Source organism: Sceloporus undulatus, chromosome 4 (genome assembly GCF_019175285.1).
Source record: "Sceloporus undulatus isolate JIND9_A2432 ecotype Alabama chromosome 4, SceUnd_v1.1, whole genome shotgun sequence".
Lineage (NCBI taxonomy): Eukaryota > Metazoa > Chordata > Lepidosauria > Squamata > Phrynosomatidae > Sceloporus > Sceloporus undulatus.
This window is the reverse complement of record NC_056525.1, coordinates 157,887,330-157,909,080: the sequence shown is the minus strand read 5'-3', so window position 1 is coordinate 157,909,080 and position 21,751 is coordinate 157,887,330. Positions and strand designations below refer to the sequence as shown.

Here is a 21,751-nt window from a genome sequence, read left to right as displayed (position 1 = left end):
AGCTATATTTTGTGCAGTATCCTATCTTTCTGAGGGGGAAAAAAGCGGTTGCCCGACTCGGCGGGCTGACCGCTTTGCCACTAGACACAGCGAACAACTACAAGCCCCAGAGTGCTCTGGGGCTTGCTCCAGCTCCCTATTGGTGTGCGGGGCGAAAGGGAGGCCCTTCCGCCCCGCGACGCTCTGGGAGCTGGGCTTGGTGACCGGGAGTTCCGGTCCTCCAGGGCAGATGATTGGTTCAGCTGCCCTGGAGGAGGAGTCTCCTGGTCAGGTGGTACTGAGGGTGGGGCTTAGGCCTATATAGGCCGTGCTGCCAGCCCCGGCCCTCAGTCGGCGCTTGGCTCCGGATGGTTAGGAGCCAAGCAAGAAGGGAGGAGGAGCGGAGCCTTCTCCCACCCACCCACCCACCACTTGGGGTTGGGTTTTTTGTCACAACTTTGGGGCGGCAGCATAGGCCAGGATCTGCACGGTGTGGTACCAGGGCTACAGAGCTCTGGTTTGAGAGTCAGTCGGGACCTGGGGGTGAATAGGGCAGGCGTATGGCCATTGCGGGGGCCATAACGCGAGAGCGCCTCCCGGTGACTAGAGGCTTAGCGAATATGTGAACGCATGGCAGAGATGCGGTCATACGGTGTTCCTTAGCCCCTAGGTCATCCCAATGCCTGGTGGGTGCCAGGTTGTGGTTAATCAGACAAACGTGGGGTTGTTTGATTTCGCAGATCATGACCTCATGCTTTGTGCCAACCCTACCAATGGTTTGCTTAATAAAGTTGTGGCCTTTCCTCCAGCACGGTCTCCTGTGGTTATTCGGCAGCAGCATCTGAGGCAAATGCTCTCTCTGTGTGTGTGCGTGCACATGTATTGACATTGTTTTCAATAATAAATAATAATAAAATTTAACAATAAGGCCCTTCATAAAATCACATACTGCCACTCAGAAGATATATATAAAATAAATTCATTTGTATGAGCAGCGAGTTACATCCCTACTCCAGGCCTGCACTGTCAGTTGTACAATGAAATTTCACATTTGGCCCCTATGCTTAAATAGTTCAGTACAGACAGTTATATTACTTGCAATACTTTATATTCATCTTCTGTTCCATCAATTGGAACTAGAAAGAGCAAATTTTCATCCCATAGTCTTTGGGAATAGAAGGGAAAGATGATTTTCCCCCCACATTTGATTGCCACTATTCATAACTGCAAAATAAAACAAAAAAATCATTTGAAAAATAATGAAAATAATGTAAGGATATATGTTCTTTGATTTACAAATAATGATTAAAGATGTTTTCAGGAATTAAGAATTAGATTTACAGGTTACTCCTTTCTCCTTTAAGTATTCCTTCCTTTTTTTTTCTTTCTCCCTGAAACAGCCTATGTTATATCAATATGTAAAAGGCCAGTTCAAGTATTCTGTTACACTGCAGGATAGCTGTTTCCCCAAAAAGTATATTTTGAGTGAAGCTCTTAAAATCCTGGCTAGCTTTGGGAGCTAAAGTCCAAAACATTTGGAAAGCTCCAGGTTGGATAAGGCTAGGGTACAGCCTAAGTTTATATCTGTTGGATTTGACCTGTTCCCAATTTGTGAAATATATAGCACATACATGTGCATGGATTATTTTGCAGATTATGTGAAAGACAGATAGGTAGGAGCCAAGGCCAAAAAAATGTGACTCTGCTCACACTTCTGTGCATGATATTTGTACTTGTATCACAAGGTCACTCCTTGAGGTTTTCAATGTAACCATGATTTATAATTTTATTCCCTTCATAATTACAAAACCTGAACCTGAACAATAACCAGTTGCAGTAGCATGACTGTTGGACTTTAAGAGATCAGTGTTAGAATCCCTGCTTGGCTATAAAAGCCTACTAGGTTTACTTGGGAAAGTTATACTCTCACTCAGAAAAAAGACAAAGGCAGTCCCCTCTGAACAAGTTTTGTGAAAACAAACAACCCAAGCAACCCTTGTGACAGGTTTTCTTAGGGTCACCATAACTCATAAATGACTAGAAGACAAACATCAACTACTACAAATTTTTTACACATGCACCAGCTCTCAGCCATACTATTGCAGGTCTGGCATGCATTTCAGTGTCATTGTTGTTTGTTGCTGTTGTTCTTAGGGATATTTGAAATGAACCTGTTGTAAAATCTATTTTTCATAACCCATCAGTGACCTGAATGCAGACATGAATATTTAAGAAAGGGCATGTCAGCTGGGCATATGTGCAAGAAAATATGTGGGACAGGGATTTACTTACTATGGTAGCTAGATGTATTAATAAGACTGAAGAGATCTTGTGATATGAGAACCTGTAAAGCAAAGGTACACTTTATAGTAGATTTCTGTACTTTACAGTTTTGACATGTAATACCTTAAGGAGATAACACATGTTCAAGTACTGCGGGACAATACTACTAATAAAAAATTCTATTTATATAACATCTTTCCAGTGTTTGAAGTGCATTTTTATGAGATAGGAAACTGACTTCTGTCAAGTCAGACTGTTGGTCTCTGTCACCCAGTGTTTTGCACTCTGACTGCATATTCTGCCTTTTCAGATCTGGGACCTCCCTTCAGTTCAAAGAGGGATTAATGAGAATTTATTTTGCTTCATCTTTGGATGAGCATGCCTCAAAATTGAACTATTTCTCCATAAAATGATCAGAAAAAATGAGTTTGTTCTTAAGAGCAGGAAAAACCAAAAACTGACAAAACTTGTCCATCCAGGCAGATGGTTTTGAGTAAATACTTACCTCTTAAAAATCTGGTTATGAATACTTGTGTATTCAACCATGGTTGTGATGATAAGATTAGAAATGCCACAGAATCTTTTTTTTCCTGACAGATTCCTCATATCTAAATGTAACATGGCAAACAGATACAACATTATTCTGTCCATACTTTTAATAGCAGTGTCTCTGAGAATTTGAGAATTGTGTTTGGTTCAGTTTTTCTGTTTTGTTTTGTTTTTGAGAAGAAAAAAACTTTCCAAATTCAGATTTCTCAATTAGATAAACATGAATGTGGAAAAAAGTAAATGTGACAGATTTGTCCATTTCTAATTGAAATATGCAGTTCGGGGCTTAGCTTTTTGTCAGATATGCCTATATTAGGAATTGTAACCTGCCTTAGGTAATGTCTGAAACTGTACTGCAGAAATAAAGTTCCTTCCAATGAAATCCTGGAATTTGTAGTTTGTTGTGGCACCTGAGCTCTCTAGCAGATAAAGCTAAATATATCACAAAGCTACAAATCCCAGAATTTCATATCATTGAGTCATGACAGTTAAAACAGAGTCTAACTGTGGCGGGATACAGACCGTCCAAAAGGGTGGTCTGCCGCCGCCCTAGTTTGCGGCACAAAGGAGCCGCAGCGGACAAACCACACGGCTCCCTTGCACAGCAAAAAGAAGACACAAAAAGCGGCTTCTTTTTCCGGCACCATTGTGATGATGCAAGGTGTCAATGGTGCACTTGCGACATAAAGGCACCAAGATGTGTGGACGCTAGGCGTCCATCACGTCAAAATGGTGCCATCATTTTTATGCCCCCATCACGTGTGAGGGGCGAGCGGAGTTTGAAGGTGCCACCCCTTGCACGTGACGGGGGCGCCTCATAGCGCCCGTTTAAATAGGGCCTATGTTAAATATGCACTGTAGATCCAGCCCTGGACATGATTTAGTAGTAATAGACCATAAATGAATTAAAATGTATTTTTATGGATTACCTTGCTACCCACCTACCTAGCTTTCCTTTAATTGACTCACATTATTATGGATTTCATTATTGGCTGTTATGATTAAAGGTGATACCATAAAGATTTGTTAGAGCTTTTTTCTTTTCTTTCTTTCTTTCTTTCTTTCTTTCTTTCTTTCTTTCTCTTTACTAATGTTCCTCTATTCTTGATGATAGTTGGAAAAAAAGCTTTCTACAACATTGAATTGGCTTTTAAAATATATGCCATTGTTTCTTGCTTCACTCTAAAATATAATTAGAGGGACTTCTGATATATTCCCACTATAAGGTTGATGTATATTTTCTTATGCATGTTTTCCAGGATGCATTTTATAGTATGCAAATATCTAGCAGACTGCTTATGCACAAAAAAAGTTGTTGCTGCTGTTAACATTTAAATATAATGAGACCAATATGCAAATATGGCCATTAGGAACATAACCGTATGGCTGCTTATTTGCACCAGGAAAAAAAATAAGTCCCATATCATTTGCATGAACTTGCTTGATGTTCATAAAAGAAAAGCTGTGTTCTTCTCTTAATTTCCCTTTCCCTTGAATTGGTGTCAGGAAGATGAGGTTAGCTTTGCCCTGACAAGAGTTTAATTCTGAATTCAGGCATCTTATAGAAATGAAAAGTTCCCCCTTTTAATTAATATAAAATAATATAAGCTCAGCTCACGCACAATGATAAATTATTCCATCTCATGAAATCAACAGACTCTCTAAGCAGGTGGAGGATTTGGGAAGATGGAGGTCTTTAGGCCTGAACAGTGCAAAATTCTAGCCTCCCAACTTTTTTGTGGGAAAGGGGCTGAGGTCACCTTGCAGTGTTGGGATGAAACATCCCACACACACACACTTCGGTCCACCTGGGACCAACACCTGGAAACAGAGGATACTTTCATAAAGAGGACTCTTCTCTGACCACCCTTGAAATGGTCCTCTTGAAAGTGAAACACATGGCTATGCTAGGTTGAAGCCAAAGAAGAAAGGAACTGTAGCAGTACCCAGATATAGGAGGGTGAAGCTGAGCCAAGATGGATTATACACTGTCCTGGAAAGGCCTCACAAAGACACGTGTTTTAATATATCAGACATGGAAGACTACTGCATTTTCCTTCACTGAAGGACCTTAAGGAACATACCACTTGTAAAATCCTAGCCTCTTAGAACATTTTTGTCAGTTTGTGTCAATTTGTAGAGTCTTAAAGTAATGTTTATTTACCCTCTCTTGGACATACCCCCAATTTGTGTTTTCCTCTGTAAATTTAAGCAACCTATGGTTTCCCTATAACTAGCATTATTATTCATTGCATATATCTGTTCCCTAGAGTTCCTCCCCCCTATAAATTAATATTTTTCATTGTTGTATTTGTCCTCAAGTTGGCTTTGACTTATGGTGACTCAATGAATGAGAGATCTCCAAGGTTGCATCTGCACAAGCCAGAATACTACAGGGATTTCCCTACTACCAGGGCACTCCCCTTGTGATGCTAAATGGTTGTTTGCATGCACATTCCACTGTGCTAGTTGGTGGTACCACCACTGGCAAGAGTTGCTCACTCTGGGATCTGAACAAGGCTCTTAACATTGATCACATGGTTGGGCACTGCATTCTGACTTCAGAGCAAGTGACTTCAGGTGCTGGGTGACACAGCGAGACATGTTTTAAACAGCCTCCAGGCCAGTGGTTCTCAACCTGTGGGTCACGACCCCTTTGGGGGTCGAACAACCCTTTCACAGGGGTCACCTATGACCATAGGGAAACACATATTTCCGATGGTCCTAGGAACAGAGACCATCGGTTGGGGATCACCACAACATGAGGTACTGTATTAAAGAGTTGTGGCATTAGGAAGGTCAAGAACCACTACTTCAGGCAATAGAATAGAGGACTCTGGATCTTCTAGGAAGTCTGAAAGCAAAATATGAATTTTTAAGATGTTAAAAAATGTTTTAAGGGTATTATACCTCATGTGTGGTGCTGAACTGGCTGGACATTGCCCATACACATTGCAGAACAGAGGATTTGGCTCTTCATCCCTGCTGAAGTCTTCCAGATTCAAGGCTGTGGCTTCTTTGATTGAGTCTATTCATATGGAATGTGGTCTTCCTCTTTTCCTGCTGCTTTCTGCATTACCAAGCACCACTTTTTTCTAATGTCATGTTTTTTCATGTATACAGGCTGACCAAACATCTTCCATTTCCCAGGCATATCCTACTTTTCAACTTCCTGTCCAGGAGGAATTTCAAAATGTCCCTCATTTTGAACATATCCAAGAAGCATAAATTTACATTTATATTAATGTCGCCAGCTTTTATTTTTTAATATCCTACATTTTTCTTGAATGTCTTACATTTTGTGGTACTTTGTCCTCATCTGTAGTCATGACATCTCATCACCCTGCATGTATAGGTGATGATGAGGGAAGCAAAGAGGGACACATCTTAGCAAAAAGTTTGAAATTGGTGGTCTGTTATAGCTATAGAATCATCATCATCATCATCATCATCATCATCATCATCATCATCTATAGCCTGCCCAATCACAAGGAATCTGGGTGGGTTACAGCAATAAAAACACATAGAGAATACAATACAATACAATACAATAAGATTAAACAGAGTGGTGTAATTCATAGTAGGCCTGATAAAGTTGGGCATGGCTTTTTCACTCCCTCCCAGGCTGGATGATGACAACTGGCATGGAGGGAGGCCTCCTCTTCTTGAGGCAATAATTTAATTTTAATTAATTTTAATTTAATTCTTTTCATTAAATTTAAGAGAAGAATTGGTGGACAGAGTGATGTAAGTCACAGTAAACAGGGAGAGGAACTAAGTAGAGAAGGCCTACCGGAAGAGATATGTCTTAAGAGCCGTCTTAAATGCTGTAAGAGTAGAAGTGTAGCAGATGTCCTTCAGCAGGTCATTCCAAAGGTTCTGAGCAGCAGTGGAGAAGGCCTTCTGGGTAACTGAGGTTAGTCTTGATTTTTTCGGCTGAAGTAGATTCTTCTCCGAGGACCCTTAGTGTGCGAGATGGGCAGTACGGAAAAAAGGCGTTCCCTTAAGTATTCTGGACCCCAGCCTGTAGGGCTTTAAAGGTAATCACCAACACCTTGTACCTTGCCTGTAACTAATTGGCAGCCAGTGAAGGGATTTCAAAACCGTGTTATGTGATCACTACAAAAAGCACCTGTAATTACCTGGCTGCAAATTTTTTGTACAAGTTGAGTTTCCAACTTGCACAGGGTAACCCAGTGAGTGCATTACAGAAGTCCAATCGAGAGGTTACCAGCGCATGTACTACTGTTTCAAGGTCTCCTGGTTACAGGAAGGGTGAAGCTGGCATATCAGCTGAAGCTGATAACACGTGCTCCTGACTGTCGCATCCACCTGAACTGTCAGGTGAAGCGATGAGTCAAGGAGAATCCCCAAGCTGGCGGATAGAGTCTTTCAGGGGAAGTGTGACCCCATCAAGACTGGCTGAAATAATCCATACACCGGGCTCGGGTTTCCTATATTAGGTTTGCCATATCCCGCCCCCCGGCGGGACAGTCCCGGTTTGGGCGGTGCCGTCCCGGTCCCGGTCCGGTTTGGCGCCCAACCGGGACGGCCCCGCCCACGGCAGCCACCCGGCCCCCGCGGGCTCCAAGGCCTTGCTGAGGCCTGGGAAGGCTGCTCCGCGGTTGGAGGCTCCAACCGCGGAGACGCTCCCTCCCGGCCCCAGCGAGGCCTTTGAGGCGCCTCCGCGTCGGAGCTCCGGCCGCGGGGCCTCCAAGGCCTCCGCGAGGCCAGGGAGCAGGAGGAGGCCGCTTACCACCGCGCCATCGCCGCGGATGGGGCGGCCCCTGCCCTTCCCGGGCCTGGGAGCCGGCCGGGCTTCTCCTCAGGCCGGGAGGAGGAGGAGGCCGTTCCCACCGCGGTGATCACCGCGATTAGGAACAGCCTCCGCCTCTTTCCCGGCCTGGGAGCCGGCCTAGCCTCCCTCTCAGGGCCGAGGAGGGGGAGAAGCTGGCACCGCGGCGATTGCGCGATGCAAGCTTCCCCCCGCCTTCCCGGCCTGAGAGCCGGCCTAGCCTCCCTCTCAGGCCTGGAGGAGGGGGAGGGAAGCCTGGCACCGAGGCGATCGCCGCGATGCCAAGCTCCCCCGCCCTTCCCGGCCTGAGAGCCGGCCTAGGCTCCTCTCAGGCCTGGAGGAGGGGGAGGAAGCCTGGCACCGCGGCGATCGCCACGATGCCAGCTTCCCCCCACCCTTCCGGCCTGGAGCCGGCCTAGGCTCCCTCTCAGGCCTGGGGAGGGGGAGGAAGCCTGGCACCGCGGCGAGCGCCGCGGATGCCAAGCTTCCCCCCGACCTTCCCGGCCTGAGAGCCGGCCTAGGCTTCCCTCTCAGGCCGGGAGGGGGGGAGGAAGCCTGGCACCGCGGCGAGGCGCCGCGATGCCAAGCTCCCCCCCGCCCTTCCCGAACTGAGAGGCCGGTCTAGGCTCCCTTCAGGCCTGGAGGAGGGGGAGGAAGCCTGGCACCGCGGCGATCGCCGCGATGCCAAGCTTCCCCCCGCCCTTCCCGGCCTGAGAGCCGGCCTAGCCTCCCTCTCAGGCCTGGAGGAGGGGGAGGAAGCCTGGCACCGCGGGATCGCCGCGATGCCAAGCTTCCCCCGCCCTTCCCGGCCTCAGAGCCGGCCTAGGCTCCTCTCAGGCCTGGAGGAGGGGAGAAGCCTGCACCGCGGGCTATCGCCGCGATGCCAAGCTTCCCCGCCCTTCCCGGCCTGAGAGCCGGCCTAGCTCCCTCTCAGGCCTGGAGGAGGGGGGAAGCCTGGCACCGCGGCGATCGCCGCGATGCCAAGCTTCCCCCCGCCCTTCCCGGCCTGAGAGCCGGCTAGGCTCCCTCCTCAGGCCTGGGGAGGGGGGAGGAAGCTTCCCCGCCTTTCCGGCCTGAGAGCGGCCTAGCCTCCCTCTCAGGCCTGGAGGAGGGGGAGGAAGCCTGGCACCGCGGCGATCGCCGCGATGCCAAGTTCACCGCGCCCTTCCCGGCCTGAGAGCCAGCCTAGGCTCCCTCTCAGGCCTGGAGGAGGGGGGGAAGAACCTGGTACCGCCAGGGCGATTGCCGCATGCCAAGCTTCCCCGCGCCCTTCCCGGCATGGGAGCCGGCCTAGGCTTCCTCCCAGGCCGGGAGGGGGGGAGTGCTTGGCACCGCGGCAATCGCGCGATTCCAAGCGGCCCCCGTTCCTCCTCCCGGCTTGGGAGCCGGCTTAGGCGTCCTCCGAAGCCGGGAGGAGGAGGAGGAGGACAGGGTTTGAAAATGTAGGACTTTTTTTTAAAATTTCCTAGCCAGGAAATTAAAAAAAAAAGTCCTACATTTTCAAACCTGGTCCTACATTTGTCCCGGTTCGGAGGTCCTCCATTATGGCAACCCTACCTATAATGAGTACCTCCGTCTTACCTGGATTCAGCTTAAGTCAGTTTTCCCTCATCCAGTCCATTACCGCCCCAAGGCAAGCATTCAGAGGAGAGATGCCATCCTTAGTCACTGCATCAGTCTGAGAATGTTTAGTCTGAAAGTGACACAGCCATATTGTATTTAGTGCTAAATCTGAATTAGCAACAGAAGATAAGAAAAAAAAAAAGAATCAGTGTAGTAATCTGCTGCAATTTGATTGCATAATAAATCTGTTCCTTTAACTATTTGAAAGCAATGAAAATAATGACTTATACCAGAATATATTTGTGATTGGAAGAAGGAAACACAGTTATTAAAACAAAAGATACTATAACACTATATGGAAGTTTCTGGCAAAGCTTAAAAACATTACTTATTGGTACTGATCATGCTGGTTGAAGGATTTTGGAGTTTTATAATCCAAAAACGTAACTTCTCTTAACTCCAGTTCCAGGTTCAAATATCAAATCAGGAGCAAGACCAATCTCAATGTGTAGCTGGCTTCACTTTTTCTATATTTTCCCATCTTGCAAAACACAGAGAAGGAATAAAACAAAAAGCTGGAAGTTGCAGATGTGGGGTGATCTCTGACCTTGCAACACAGCCAGTTTCAGTCTAGGTTTTTGCACCATGTGTTGTCCCCACTGAAGAGCAAGAAATGTACAGGAGAAACCCTGTCGTGAGAGTTTGAGAATCTCTTATCAGCAATTGGAGATAATGGGGATTTCTCTCCCAGTGTCCTCCAGAGAGTGGTGCTTATGGGAAAGGAGAGAAGGAGTTTGTCTAGGATCAGCTGAAGGTCATATATAGAGCTTCTTTTCTGTAGCTACTCCACAGGGCCTCTGGACCAGTTGTGTTTCTTTAATCTAAAAGTGCATCAGAAACAATACTATTTAAGAATGCAGCATAGTAGTAGAACTATCCAGATGACCAAAGGGCTTGAGAGACTGAAGTGATATTTGCCTAACGCCAAAGAGATAATGAAGTAGATGTCAGATGGATCTCTCTGGGATACTGTTATGGAAGAGACTTGTTTCTGAATAGCTGCAATCCATCAGGGATGTAAATCTGACTTATTTTGTGTTTGCACACAGAAATCAATAGTTTCATTATTTTTCCCCTCTCAACATTGAAAAGTGCAAAAAGTTTTCTTCACATTTTGCAATCCTTTTTTTTTTTTTTTTTTTTTTGGCATTTTGGAAATTTGTGTGTGTGTGAGTGTGTGTGCGTGTGTGAAAATTTGACTGATTTTTCTTGTCCTCCCCAATTGTCTTGCCTTCCCCCACACTGTGTCGACATGTTTTGTTGTGAAACAAAACAAAACAAAAAAAGTGGTGAATATTCTGTATATTCCTTCTTCCTGCACTTTAGGATGAGAGGACATTTTGAGAAAAAAGGTCAGAGGGCTTATGTAGGAATGAATACCACCCCCATCGCTAATGAATTTTAAGAATCATTAGCTAGCTCTACCTTATCATGAACTAAATGAGGTGCAGGCAAAAACAGGTCTCTGAATGTTGAGAAACAACTCCCTGCCTCTCTCATCATTGCTTATGCTTGCTAGAGCTTCTGGGACCTCAACAATATGTTTGGGTCAAACCTTACTCATCCTGCTCACATCTTTTTTCAAATTAAATATATATATATATATATATATTGATACCTACTCGTCCTCCAATAAACTGTCCATTGAGATTTGTTGCTGTTGTTTGAAATACAGCAAATCTAAGATCACAAAAAGAATATATAGGAGGGCAGGGTTCCCTGTACGTGTTGTGTATGTTCCCATTGGAACAAATGGTAAAATTTCATCTTTTTTAAAAAAATGTTCAGCATCAGCCCCAGTTATGCTGCTTCCCTTAATTATCATGTATCCTGCCATGTCCCTTATCTGCTTAGAGAATTTACAACTAACACAGCAGGTTGTGAGTGTTTAATAGATTCTTTTCGGAGGAAAGAAAAGGTCAGCATTAGCATAAAATTCTTCTTTAAGATTTGTGACACAAATGTTCCACGGCACAGAACAGGTGTTGCTGGGAGGTAGACTCCCTAAAATCTGCCACAGAAGCTGAGCTCTAAAGATTATGCAGAGCTTCAAGGGGGTTGTAGGAACATGAATCTCTATGCTACACACATAGATTTGTACACTTATTCAGACATTACACTGTATATGAAATCATTGTAAATGGAAAAGGATTTTGCCTTGTCAGTGCACATCTTGCTTGAAATGCCCTTTGTGGCTTGATTTTTAAAAGACTTGGTTTTTATTATTATTAAAGTTCTTTGTTTTATTTTGTTTTATTTTTAAATCCTCCTTCTTTCTTTCTCCCCAATCCAATCCCATCCCCTTTTTTCTCCCTTAGCTTCACTCTGACCAGGACAAAGGAGACGGTTCCCTCAAGTACATTTTGTCAGGAGATGGGGCTGGAACTCTTTTTGTTATTGATGAAAGAACAGGTGACATTCATGCCACAAGAAGAATTGACAGGGAAGAGAAAGCTTTCTATACCCTACGTGCCCAGGCTATTAACAGAAGAACGCTCAGACCAGTGGAGCCGGAATCAGAATTTGTGATCAAAATTCATGACATCAATGACAATGAACCAACATTTCCTGAAGAGGTTTATACTGCAAGTGTTCCTGAAATGTCAGTGGTTGGTAAGTGTCCCAGACACCAAGAAATGTCTGTAAGTGAGAGATTCTGCATTCCTATTATTGCACATGTAAATATTTGACATAGGAACAGGGAAGTTAAAGCTAGATGCTACACACACACACACACACACACACACACACACACATATATATATATATTGTGGGCTAATGTGGAAGCCAGTATGAGTGTCTGACAATGGCATGAATGCTATTGTTAGTCCCAACTAGAAAAGATCCATTGATCTACAGTGGGCCATAGTATCCTCTGGGGTTTGGTTCCAGGACCCCTGTAGATACCAAAATCCATGGATGCTCAAGTCCTGTTAAGTACAGTAGTATAGTGAAATGGTGACTCTTATGTAAAATGGAAAAATCAAGTTTTGCTTTGTGGAACACACACACACACACACACACATTATTTTCAAGCTGTGGATGCTTGAATCCAGGAATAAAGAATCCATGGATAAGGATGACTGACTGTATGTGTTAATTAAATCACTGAGCCTATTCTAGTTAGGACTAACCAATAATAGTCAGTGTTCTGTGATGAGGGGAATCAAATGGTAACACATTCCTAGTTCCACTTTCACTCCTAGTGCCCTACAGAGTTGTATAAGACAGGGGTGGGCCCACTCTGGTAAGCTGGGGCATATTTTCTAGGAATAGCAGTTCTCATTTATCCGGCCATTTTTCTCCCTAGGGAGAGCATCTGGTGAGATCCAGAAATGACTTAGAGGGTGCTAAAATGATTGTGGGAGCCACATGGAGATTCCAATCTGGTGTAGGAAGCTGGTGGGTTCCTCCCCTCAGTGGTGAACAGATGATGCATGCCCCCAGATTGAGTCAAAGCTATGATGCAGATACCCAAGGCAGACCAAATCCAGGCACTAAAGGAGTGCAAAAAAACCTCTCCTTGCTGGTGGTCTGTTGCAGGCCATGGTAGCGGCTGGCCTTGGGATCACAGTGGCTGTTCACCATGGTTCCATGCCAAACAGGGGACAACTGGTGCTGGAGCAACTGGAGCTGCTGGTCTGTTTGACTGCTGTCTTAGTCGCAGTGCAGACCGCCGAAAAATGGCATCCTGCCGCACCTGTTTTTCCTTCAGAGTGAATCTGCAGCCGCCAAACCATGCAGCTTCCTGGGAGGAAAAAGAACCCAAGAAAAGTGGGCTCTTTTAAAGCCGCAAGGGCGGCGTAACAAGTGCACCACTAGCGCAATCCTTACGTAAGCGCCTCGTGGTAATGTGCAGACACCGTGCGGCGTTTAACTAACAATGGCAGCACCCGTGTCCACAGGGCACCGCCATTGTTACGCTATACATACGTACTAGGGTTAGGGACTGTGCACTTGCTGCACAATCCCTAACCCTAGTATCAGCCCTGGTACACTGCTTATTGGCAGTATGTACCGGGCACTACTTCCACCAAATACCACTGAGCTTTAATGTTAAAAACAAACAATCATACCAGCATAAGAGTCTACTCTCTTTACTCCCAGGTTTTCCCTCTTGTTTGGGTAGAACAGAGACATACTTTGCAGCTTGATGTGATACAGTCGAGGCTTCATAATCCTCATTTTATAAACTAGCTGTCATTCATGGGTTGTTTCCATGCTAGAGCCCTTTCATGAAGCTGATTTTTTGCTTAGTCAGATGAAAACAAATATAAAACAGTGATCATAAACCATACATAATGCCACACTGTCTTATCTAGAAAATAATGTCCATGCCTATAGCCAAAATAATTTACATTAAACTCCCTTCAGTTTTTCATATTTGAATAGAAGCTATATTTCTGAAATGAAAGAGGGAAAAAAACATTTCTCTATTTCTCTCTCTATTTCTCTATCTCTTTCTCCCACTGGGGGGAAAATCTGTCTTGAGTATCAATAAAACTTGACAAGAAGAATTAAAACCTGACAAGAAGAATCCTGGACTAATCAGAATCATTCCGTTTATGGATTCATTCTATACAAAAATTGAATGTAATTATTTTGTGCAGAAAACAGCATGTTCTTTGCAAGAAACAGCATTTTCTATGTTGAAAACAGGAAGAAACACACATTGTTTTAAGTAGAAAAATACTGGGTGCATATTTTGCACAGAATAAACCTTTGAATAGTCTTCAAAACATATTGCGATATTTCAAAATAAAATTAGCAAATAATTGTATCCCTCAGTAGTGCCAATAATTTCTTCCTGCTTAGCATTACTAGCATTACTAGTGGTTGGTCCTTTAAATGCTTGATAATAACTTCCAGGTTCCTCCTGGAAGGAACATTAATTACTGTGAGATTATTTGGCAGGGGGGAAACATGTTTTTGTTTTTTCAAAAAAGAAGAAACAAATGATCAAAGCGATCCATCTCAGTAAGGATGGGTGCATAAGGTGCAGTTATTAATAATGTGCCACCATCAAACTGGAAGCATTTAAAAAAGACAACAATCACCTAAATAACCTTCTAATTAATTACACAGTTGCCCTGAAAAACATAAGTAGCTTTTTGCTCATGCTGGATTGGCTGACATTTTCTTTTCTATTATTTGCAAGAAAATTAAATTAAAACAATTATGAAGTTAATTATTTTAAAGGTGCACAGGTACCTGTGCATTTAACTCAGTGAGAATTGCTTCTGACTAGACTTGTACAGTTTGTTTCCTGTTATTTTTGTGTTTTGAATTTGTAGTACCCTGCCCCCATCCTTTCTCTTTCTGACCAGAAGGGATATTCATTCCCTCTTTGCAAATGTCGGAGCTAATTACATCCTGAGCATAACATTATGAGCTGTTCACTGAATGTTCCCTAATAGAAAATGTTCTTATCTGTCTAGTGTAAAATCCAGGCTGTGCAATTTTAGCCATTTGGCTATATTGGAAAGTGGTGAGGTGTCTTAAGAAAGAAAGCAATAGAATACTGTCACCAAGACATCAAATGTTAAATTTATATGCATTAATTCAGCATGGCATACACATGCATGGAAGCAATATTTGGTATTCAGGATTCCATACTGGGCTAGAAACCATGAACAAAGATCAGCCAAAGGTACTCAAGTATACAACTGCGTCTCAGAGTAAATTCAAAGAATAATTATTTGTAGTGATTTCCATTCATACCACCTGCATCATGTGGGTGAAAATGCATTTTCCTGTCCATCTGGCTATTCAGATGAGAATGGAAATTCTCACCAAGTTTTTAGGCTGCAGTGCCACATTGGCTGGCATGGAAATATATGCCATAGAGGAACTTACTTTTATGTAACCATGAACAGGACTGGACTATTAAGACACTATCCTGTTTCAGAGATGCTGTGTTCAATTCTTTAATACAGTGGAACCTCGCCATACGCGGGGGATCCGTTCCGGATCCCGCCACGTATGGCGATTTCCGCCTATGCTCGAGCCCCATTGTAAACAATGGGGCTCGTGTGCGGCGGTGCGGCAGCACGGGCACGCGCGGGGCACAACGGGCGTGCGCACCCATTCAATTGAATGGGACGTGCCGCCCCTTCCACCCCGCGCGCGAATGGCAAGGTTCCACTGTACAATTATCTTGCTTGACTTTGTGATAAATCCTAATCCTAATGTTTCCTAGGCTGTTTTGAAAAGGATTGTTTCAAGAATCCTGGGTCTGGAGGAAAACAAATTTAACCAAAACTTTTTAAAAAAAATGTATTTATAACATTAAACATATCTTACAATTTACCAAGTCCACATGAACAACAAACTAGACTTTAAAATTAAAATAAAAAATAAAGAACCAAGAAGTATAAGAATTAGAGATCACATAAACATGATATTGCTGATCACCTTCCATTGTATTACAGATCATATTATTGCACAGTATATAGAGTTGAGATAACTGATGAGACATTCACAGACAGAAATTATGAACATTATTTTTAACCTTTGGCTTGCATTTGTACATGTATAGATAATATCCACTTTTGAGTATTCTAAGATTATTTTTTGGGTCTTGGATCCTATCTATTTGTTTCACAGTGTAAATTTCTTCTAGTGTAGCTACACCAGATGTAGACTAATAATAATAATAATAATAATAATAATAATAATAATAATAATAATAATTTGTATCCCGCCCCTCTGAGAACAATCGGGGCGGCTAACAAAGTTAAAAATACAGACTACAATAGAATTTCTCCAGTAACTGAACAACTGATTATGTCAAAGGTGGGAATGCATAACACTTATCTGTCATACAAACTCTGGCCTACATTCACAATCCTAAATAGGATACAATCCTTGTGCAACCTTCTAGAAAGTGCAATTGTTTATACCAGCCATAGTCACCAACATGTTCTGGTAACTTGCTGGAACTCCCATACTACACTCCACAATTACCATCATGGCACTGGGGCTGAAGGATTTAAGGAGTTATACTTCAGAAAAGTAAGTTTTCATCTATTACATTTCTATCTAGGACCTTCTCCCCCCTCCCCTTTCACATTATTACAGTTATTTCAATTGATTCTCACAACTCATTGTTTAAGGCTGGTGCAGACCATGTGGATTTGCAGATATTATTTGCCTGTAGGTCTAATCATCCATAGCCAGTTTCACCAGCAATGACTGGTGGATGAAGCTGCAGTCCCGTAAGATTCATGGTGCCATATCCCACCATCCCAGTTGTAACATGTCAGAACAAATTACATAGTAAGGACCCCCAAAGGTTATCAAGTGAGCTTCGTGACATTTGAAACCATGATTATGTTTTTTTCCTCTCTCCTATATTCAACCCTTGCGACTCATTATTCTTCCATACAGATGTGAGAACCAGTGTGGTGTGTGGTGTGAGTGTAAGACTTGAACTCTGAACATTTGGGTTCAATTCCTCTCTTTGGAACAGAAACCCTATACATGACCTTGAGCAAGCCACACACTCTCAGCCCCAGAAAATCCTGTGATAGGTTCCCCTTAGGGTCATCGTAGGTTGGAAATGATTTGAAGGCTCAAAAGAATAACAACAGGTGCGAGCAGGGCTTGAAAAAGAAGTTCTTTAAACATGGATATCATGTGGGCACATCATCCAAGACATCCTGTCGGTGAGAAGATCATCCCCCCCGACACACACACACATACACGAATATGAATGGAGGGTATAAACTATATCTTTGTATTCTGTTTATTATTGTTATTAATGTTTATTGGATTTGGAATCATTGTCACAATCACAATACAATTAGTAACCAGCAATATGTTCAGCAACCCTCTTTTTTTAAAGCAACTATAAATCATAGAATCATAGAATCGTAAAGTTGGAAGAAACCACAAGAAGCCATCCAGTCCAACCCCCCTGCCATGCAGGAAATCTCAGTCAAAGCATCCCTGACAGATGGCCATCCAGCCTCTCCTTATAAAGCATCTCCTTTATCTCTTCCAAGTCTGTCAAGTAAACTAATTAAGAGTAGTTTAAATGTTGTGGTGGAAAGAAAACTTTTGTTCAATAGTGTAACCAACCATAAATCAACGCATACAAAAATGAAAAAAAGAGGGAAATCCGCCACTAAATACCACACTAACTATGAATCTAGTGTGTGATAAATATGTAGGACAAGATTTCCTGATCATAAAAGTCTGTAAGAGGGACATTTTTATATCTCACAGTAAAAAGTCAGAACATGTAGTATACCTCATATTAGAAGGCAGTTGGGTTCTGCCAAATCCTGTTTCCTCTTTGCACAACTGAATTGGGCTTGGGTTTGGGAAGAGAAAATGTTACTTGGATGCAGTCTAGAACACAAATGTACGTTTGCAGCTAGCAAGTTGTATTTACTATTAAAGAAACCAATACACTGATGACTCTGGTGTGACGATGTTTCCAATGAACAGCTTGTCACATGGAGGAGACTTTCAAGCCATCATTGCCCTCCAACCTTCAAGTGCTGAAATGACAATATCATGAGGTATAACACATATGTGGCCTCTTAATCCCTGAGGAGTCTGCTGGACAGAACAGGCTGAGGGAGACTTGCTAGACTGATTTTGCTGATAAGGAGCAAAACAAGCATCAGATTACATATGATTTGTGGGGGTGGGTGGGTGTGCAGTGGTGAGACATTAAACATCTCATACAGCATGACACACAATTGCTTTCGAACACCATCATATTATGGTGGCCTGATTAACAAGATCCTGCACCACCAGCTGTTGAACTCTCTCACACGCTGTCTCACTGCTCAACAAGCACTGCTTATGTCCTAAATATTAATCTATGAAACAATCGCTGATTATCCCAGGAGTCTCAGGGATGGATTAAAAGATCTAGAGGATCTATACTAAGCTGCATTGTGAGGAACTCCCTTCACATTGGCCTTTGTCTCTCCTCCTGCAACAGCTTGCAGAGGGATATCATATCCTTTGGTATCTCTTCACATCCTCTGCTGCATCTTGAAATGCATCCTATTTATTTTCTTTGTCTTTAGCTGAGCCAGCTTTCTTTGCTGTGGCTTTTCTGTTGGCTTGCTGAGGCCAAGAAAAGACTTCATAGCTTCGCACCTCCCCCCCCCCCCCGTTTGTATCTTCTTTTATGGTTCTTTCACTGTGTCCCCTCATTTGTCTCTCCTAACCTACTTATTCCTTGCTTTTCATTTCTTTGCTGGCCCTTTGACTATCTTGGATCTTTGGAGTTTTTCTGCTCTACCTCTGAATTACTGAAGCTATGATTTTCTCTGTGTTGCTGATTGCTGTCATCCTTCCCAGTTGGTCTCCCAGCCCTCTAATCTGTTCCGCCCTCCTGCCTCAGAGATATCAATGCAAACTTCACACAGGTGCAACCACCCTCTGCGTTCACAGGCGAGCGGCAACAGTTCTCTTACCATCCTTCTGAGCCAGTGTTCCTTTTGTCTTTCTCGTCTGAAGTCCAACAATCTATTTATAGTGACTGTCACCTCCCTCTCTCTGCAGGCTTTTTCATTCACTCCATCATTAGTAAGATAAGATTCCTATGCCGGATCTACAATGATTCTTCCTAACAGGGCATATTTTGTCTTTCCTTCCTTTGTCCTAGTGGACTTTGAATATTTTTCTCCCAACTCTGTTTACTGTTTCTTAAAGTATTTGTGGAATACCTCCGAACCATAAGTACCAACAGCTTCATGAAAAAAATCTTGCAAAATAACATCATAGCTTTGCTGTAGATTTCATCCCCCTAAACCTCCCCCATTCTATCCAATGTTTCCAGGAGTTGAGTGGGAACAACAATTCAGAAATCAGATTTAAGAAAGAGCCCGCATCATGCTTTAGGCCAGAAAACATATCCATGTGGCATATCTGTATAATCTTGCAAAACATCAATAAATAAATTTTACTTATTTACACTTCTTCAGAGGAATACCCAAATTTTGAGTGCAAAGACAGTGCATGAAATATAATGTCTTGCTTCCAAATACTGCAATTAAAATAGCAACAACAAATAAAAAGAACCATATTTTCCCAAATGTTTTATAACCCATTGTTCTTCACCAACTCAAATAAATGTTCCCATCTATTATTTAGTCCCCTTCCACCACCTTTTAGTTTTTATTCTCTCAATTTCATTTCATTTCCCTAGATCAAAAGTAAGTATTCAGATCTTGTAGAACAACTCTCAGTATTCCTCATCCTTGGCTATGCTATTTAGATCTGCTAGGAGCTACAGTTTAACCACATCTGCAGGAACACATTTTGCACACACATGACATAGATGCTTCATTTCAACTCCTATTTTAATCTACCAATGTTCAAATCCACACTGAGCCATGGAAACACATTGGATTATCAAGTTTCCAGATTGGAAATTGGAGATGGTTCCAGTACTTTCAGTGGCTGTTGCCACCAGATAACAAGCACCACCTGCTAAAATTCCCACTAAAATTACACTTTCCAGTTTTTACTCTGGCACAACATCTGGGTGAGCTTGGGCAAGTCATAGTCTCTCAAAAAGAACCATGATATTTCCCCTATGAGTATAAGATAGCATGTTCACCTTAGGGTTGCCCTAAGTCAGAAATTAATTGAAAACAAGCAACAATGATGACAGCAACATCCCAATTAATGTCTGTGGGCCAGAGCACACATGAAATTTGCCACAGGAGATCACATGAATACCATCCTCTGTGATCAATGATGGACAAATAGGAAAGAATCATATTATTGTCCTCATTTAGGTGGTTCCTTAATACAAGCAAATCAATCATGGAGTAGTGGCTTCTTTGCAGTTGTAGCAAAGTATGATGAATCAACCCTTAGTTAAAATCTTTGAGGATATGCAAATCCCTAAGAAACTGTTACTCTTCCATTCAGGAACCTCCCTCCCCAGCGAACCTAGCAAACACATTTTATACTGGAATGGCCTGGAAATCCCCCTTTCTTGACATCCAGGCTTTGTGCTGCAAGGCTACCTAAGACAAAATGTTTCCTGAGGTGAAAGACAAGATCATACCACCTCTACATTCAGTCTACTGAAACAAGCTGGACTGGCAGCTGAATGTTACTTCAGCCATGGTAATGGAATGGTGTCCTCCAGCACACATACTGGAGCAGGATAGCTTAGAGGGCTGAGGACTAGTTCTGTGGCATAGACATTTCTGCCCTCCAACAAAAGGAAGAGCCAGTGACCCAGAAGAAAAAGCAGGGAGTATGACATTGTTTGCCATCAGCATCTGCTGCCTGAGGTGAATGTCTCATTCTTTTTTATTGTGTTACATGGCAGGGCCTTTGGAACTTCTGCTTGAAGTCCCTGTCATTGTTATCAAAAAGCCTACCAGGGATGCATTGTTTTAGGAATGTCATAGCAAAAAAACTATTCATTATAGTGTGAGATGGCTTGGATTGTACCACTTCAGTTTTAAGGGACACTGTCAGACAATTCACTGTGCCTCTATGTAAAAGAAAAAGGAAGGAAGGAAGGAAGGGAAGGAAGGAAGGAAGGAAGGAAGGAAGGAAGGAAGGAAGGAAGGAATCCATATAATAATAAACTACATTCTACAGCTGACGTTTTTATGTGTTCTCATTTACCACACATGGGATGCTGTTGATTTCAAATAACACAAGAGAGCATTCAAAAATATTACACACTCCTTTTTTAATCTTCAGCTTGAGGGAATACCTTCCAGAATTCTACTTCCACTTCATAACACTTGCATTTTATGTAACCTGTGTAAATTGGCTTTTGGTGAAGCTTAAAGGAGGACTTGGTTTTTTCCAACATGCTCGGATATATGAAGTGGAATACAGGGTTAAAGAAAAGGCTGCATCATTTCAGGCTAGTTCTGTGGGATTCCAGTTTTGTACACTTCTCCACATTTTTTAAAAAACAAAAACCTTGAAGTTTGAAAATAATTAGCCAAAGTAAATGTTTCTGTCCCAGCTGTTTGACAACTGTGTTTTCCAACTGCAATAACCTAAACCAGTTGTTACTCCTAGCTACAGTAGACCATTGACAGTAGATTCAATGGGCTTAGTCTACTGGAACTAGCAACTGGATTTAAGACAGAAGGAACTATTCTAGATTAAAATGGTTCATCTTAAAACTTTACCAGACAAAATGACATTTAAGCATACAACATATATAGATTAGGTTTTGACTTTAGACAACAGAGACTGCTTTATAAAGTGAGTTGGACAACATTTAGCCCAAAATGGTTCACTCTGAGTAACTATGACCTTGGAGAACTTCTATGCAGAGATCATTTTCTGTTTATCCATGACAAAATGTCTTCCTCTGCTTCACAGACTTTTACAGGGACACTAACCATGCTCCACTGCAGAAAAAGGCTGGATTTTCACCAGCAGTGGAAGGCACAGACCCCAAAAGACTTTTCTGAAAGGTGATAATAACTGTAATTCCTAATAAGAGTCCACTTTTCTCCATCCATTACTTAAAAACAAAAACAAATCATTATATAGTGAAATCTTGTA

At 42.7% G+C, this 21,751-nt stretch overlaps 1 protein-coding gene across 1 annotated transcript in view; it reads left to right on the top strand.

Moving 5' to 3' along the window:
* Positions 1–21,751, top strand: part of CDH10 (cadherin 10) — a 153,348-nt gene that overhangs the window by 83,914 nt on the left and 47,683 nt on the right. Inside the window, exon 3 of the mRNA XM_042464401.1 lies at positions 11,548–11,842. Within this exon, the coding sequence (XP_042320335.1) occupies positions 11,548–11,842 (295 nt within the window). The remainder of the gene's footprint in view (positions 1–11,547; positions 11,843–21,751) is intronic.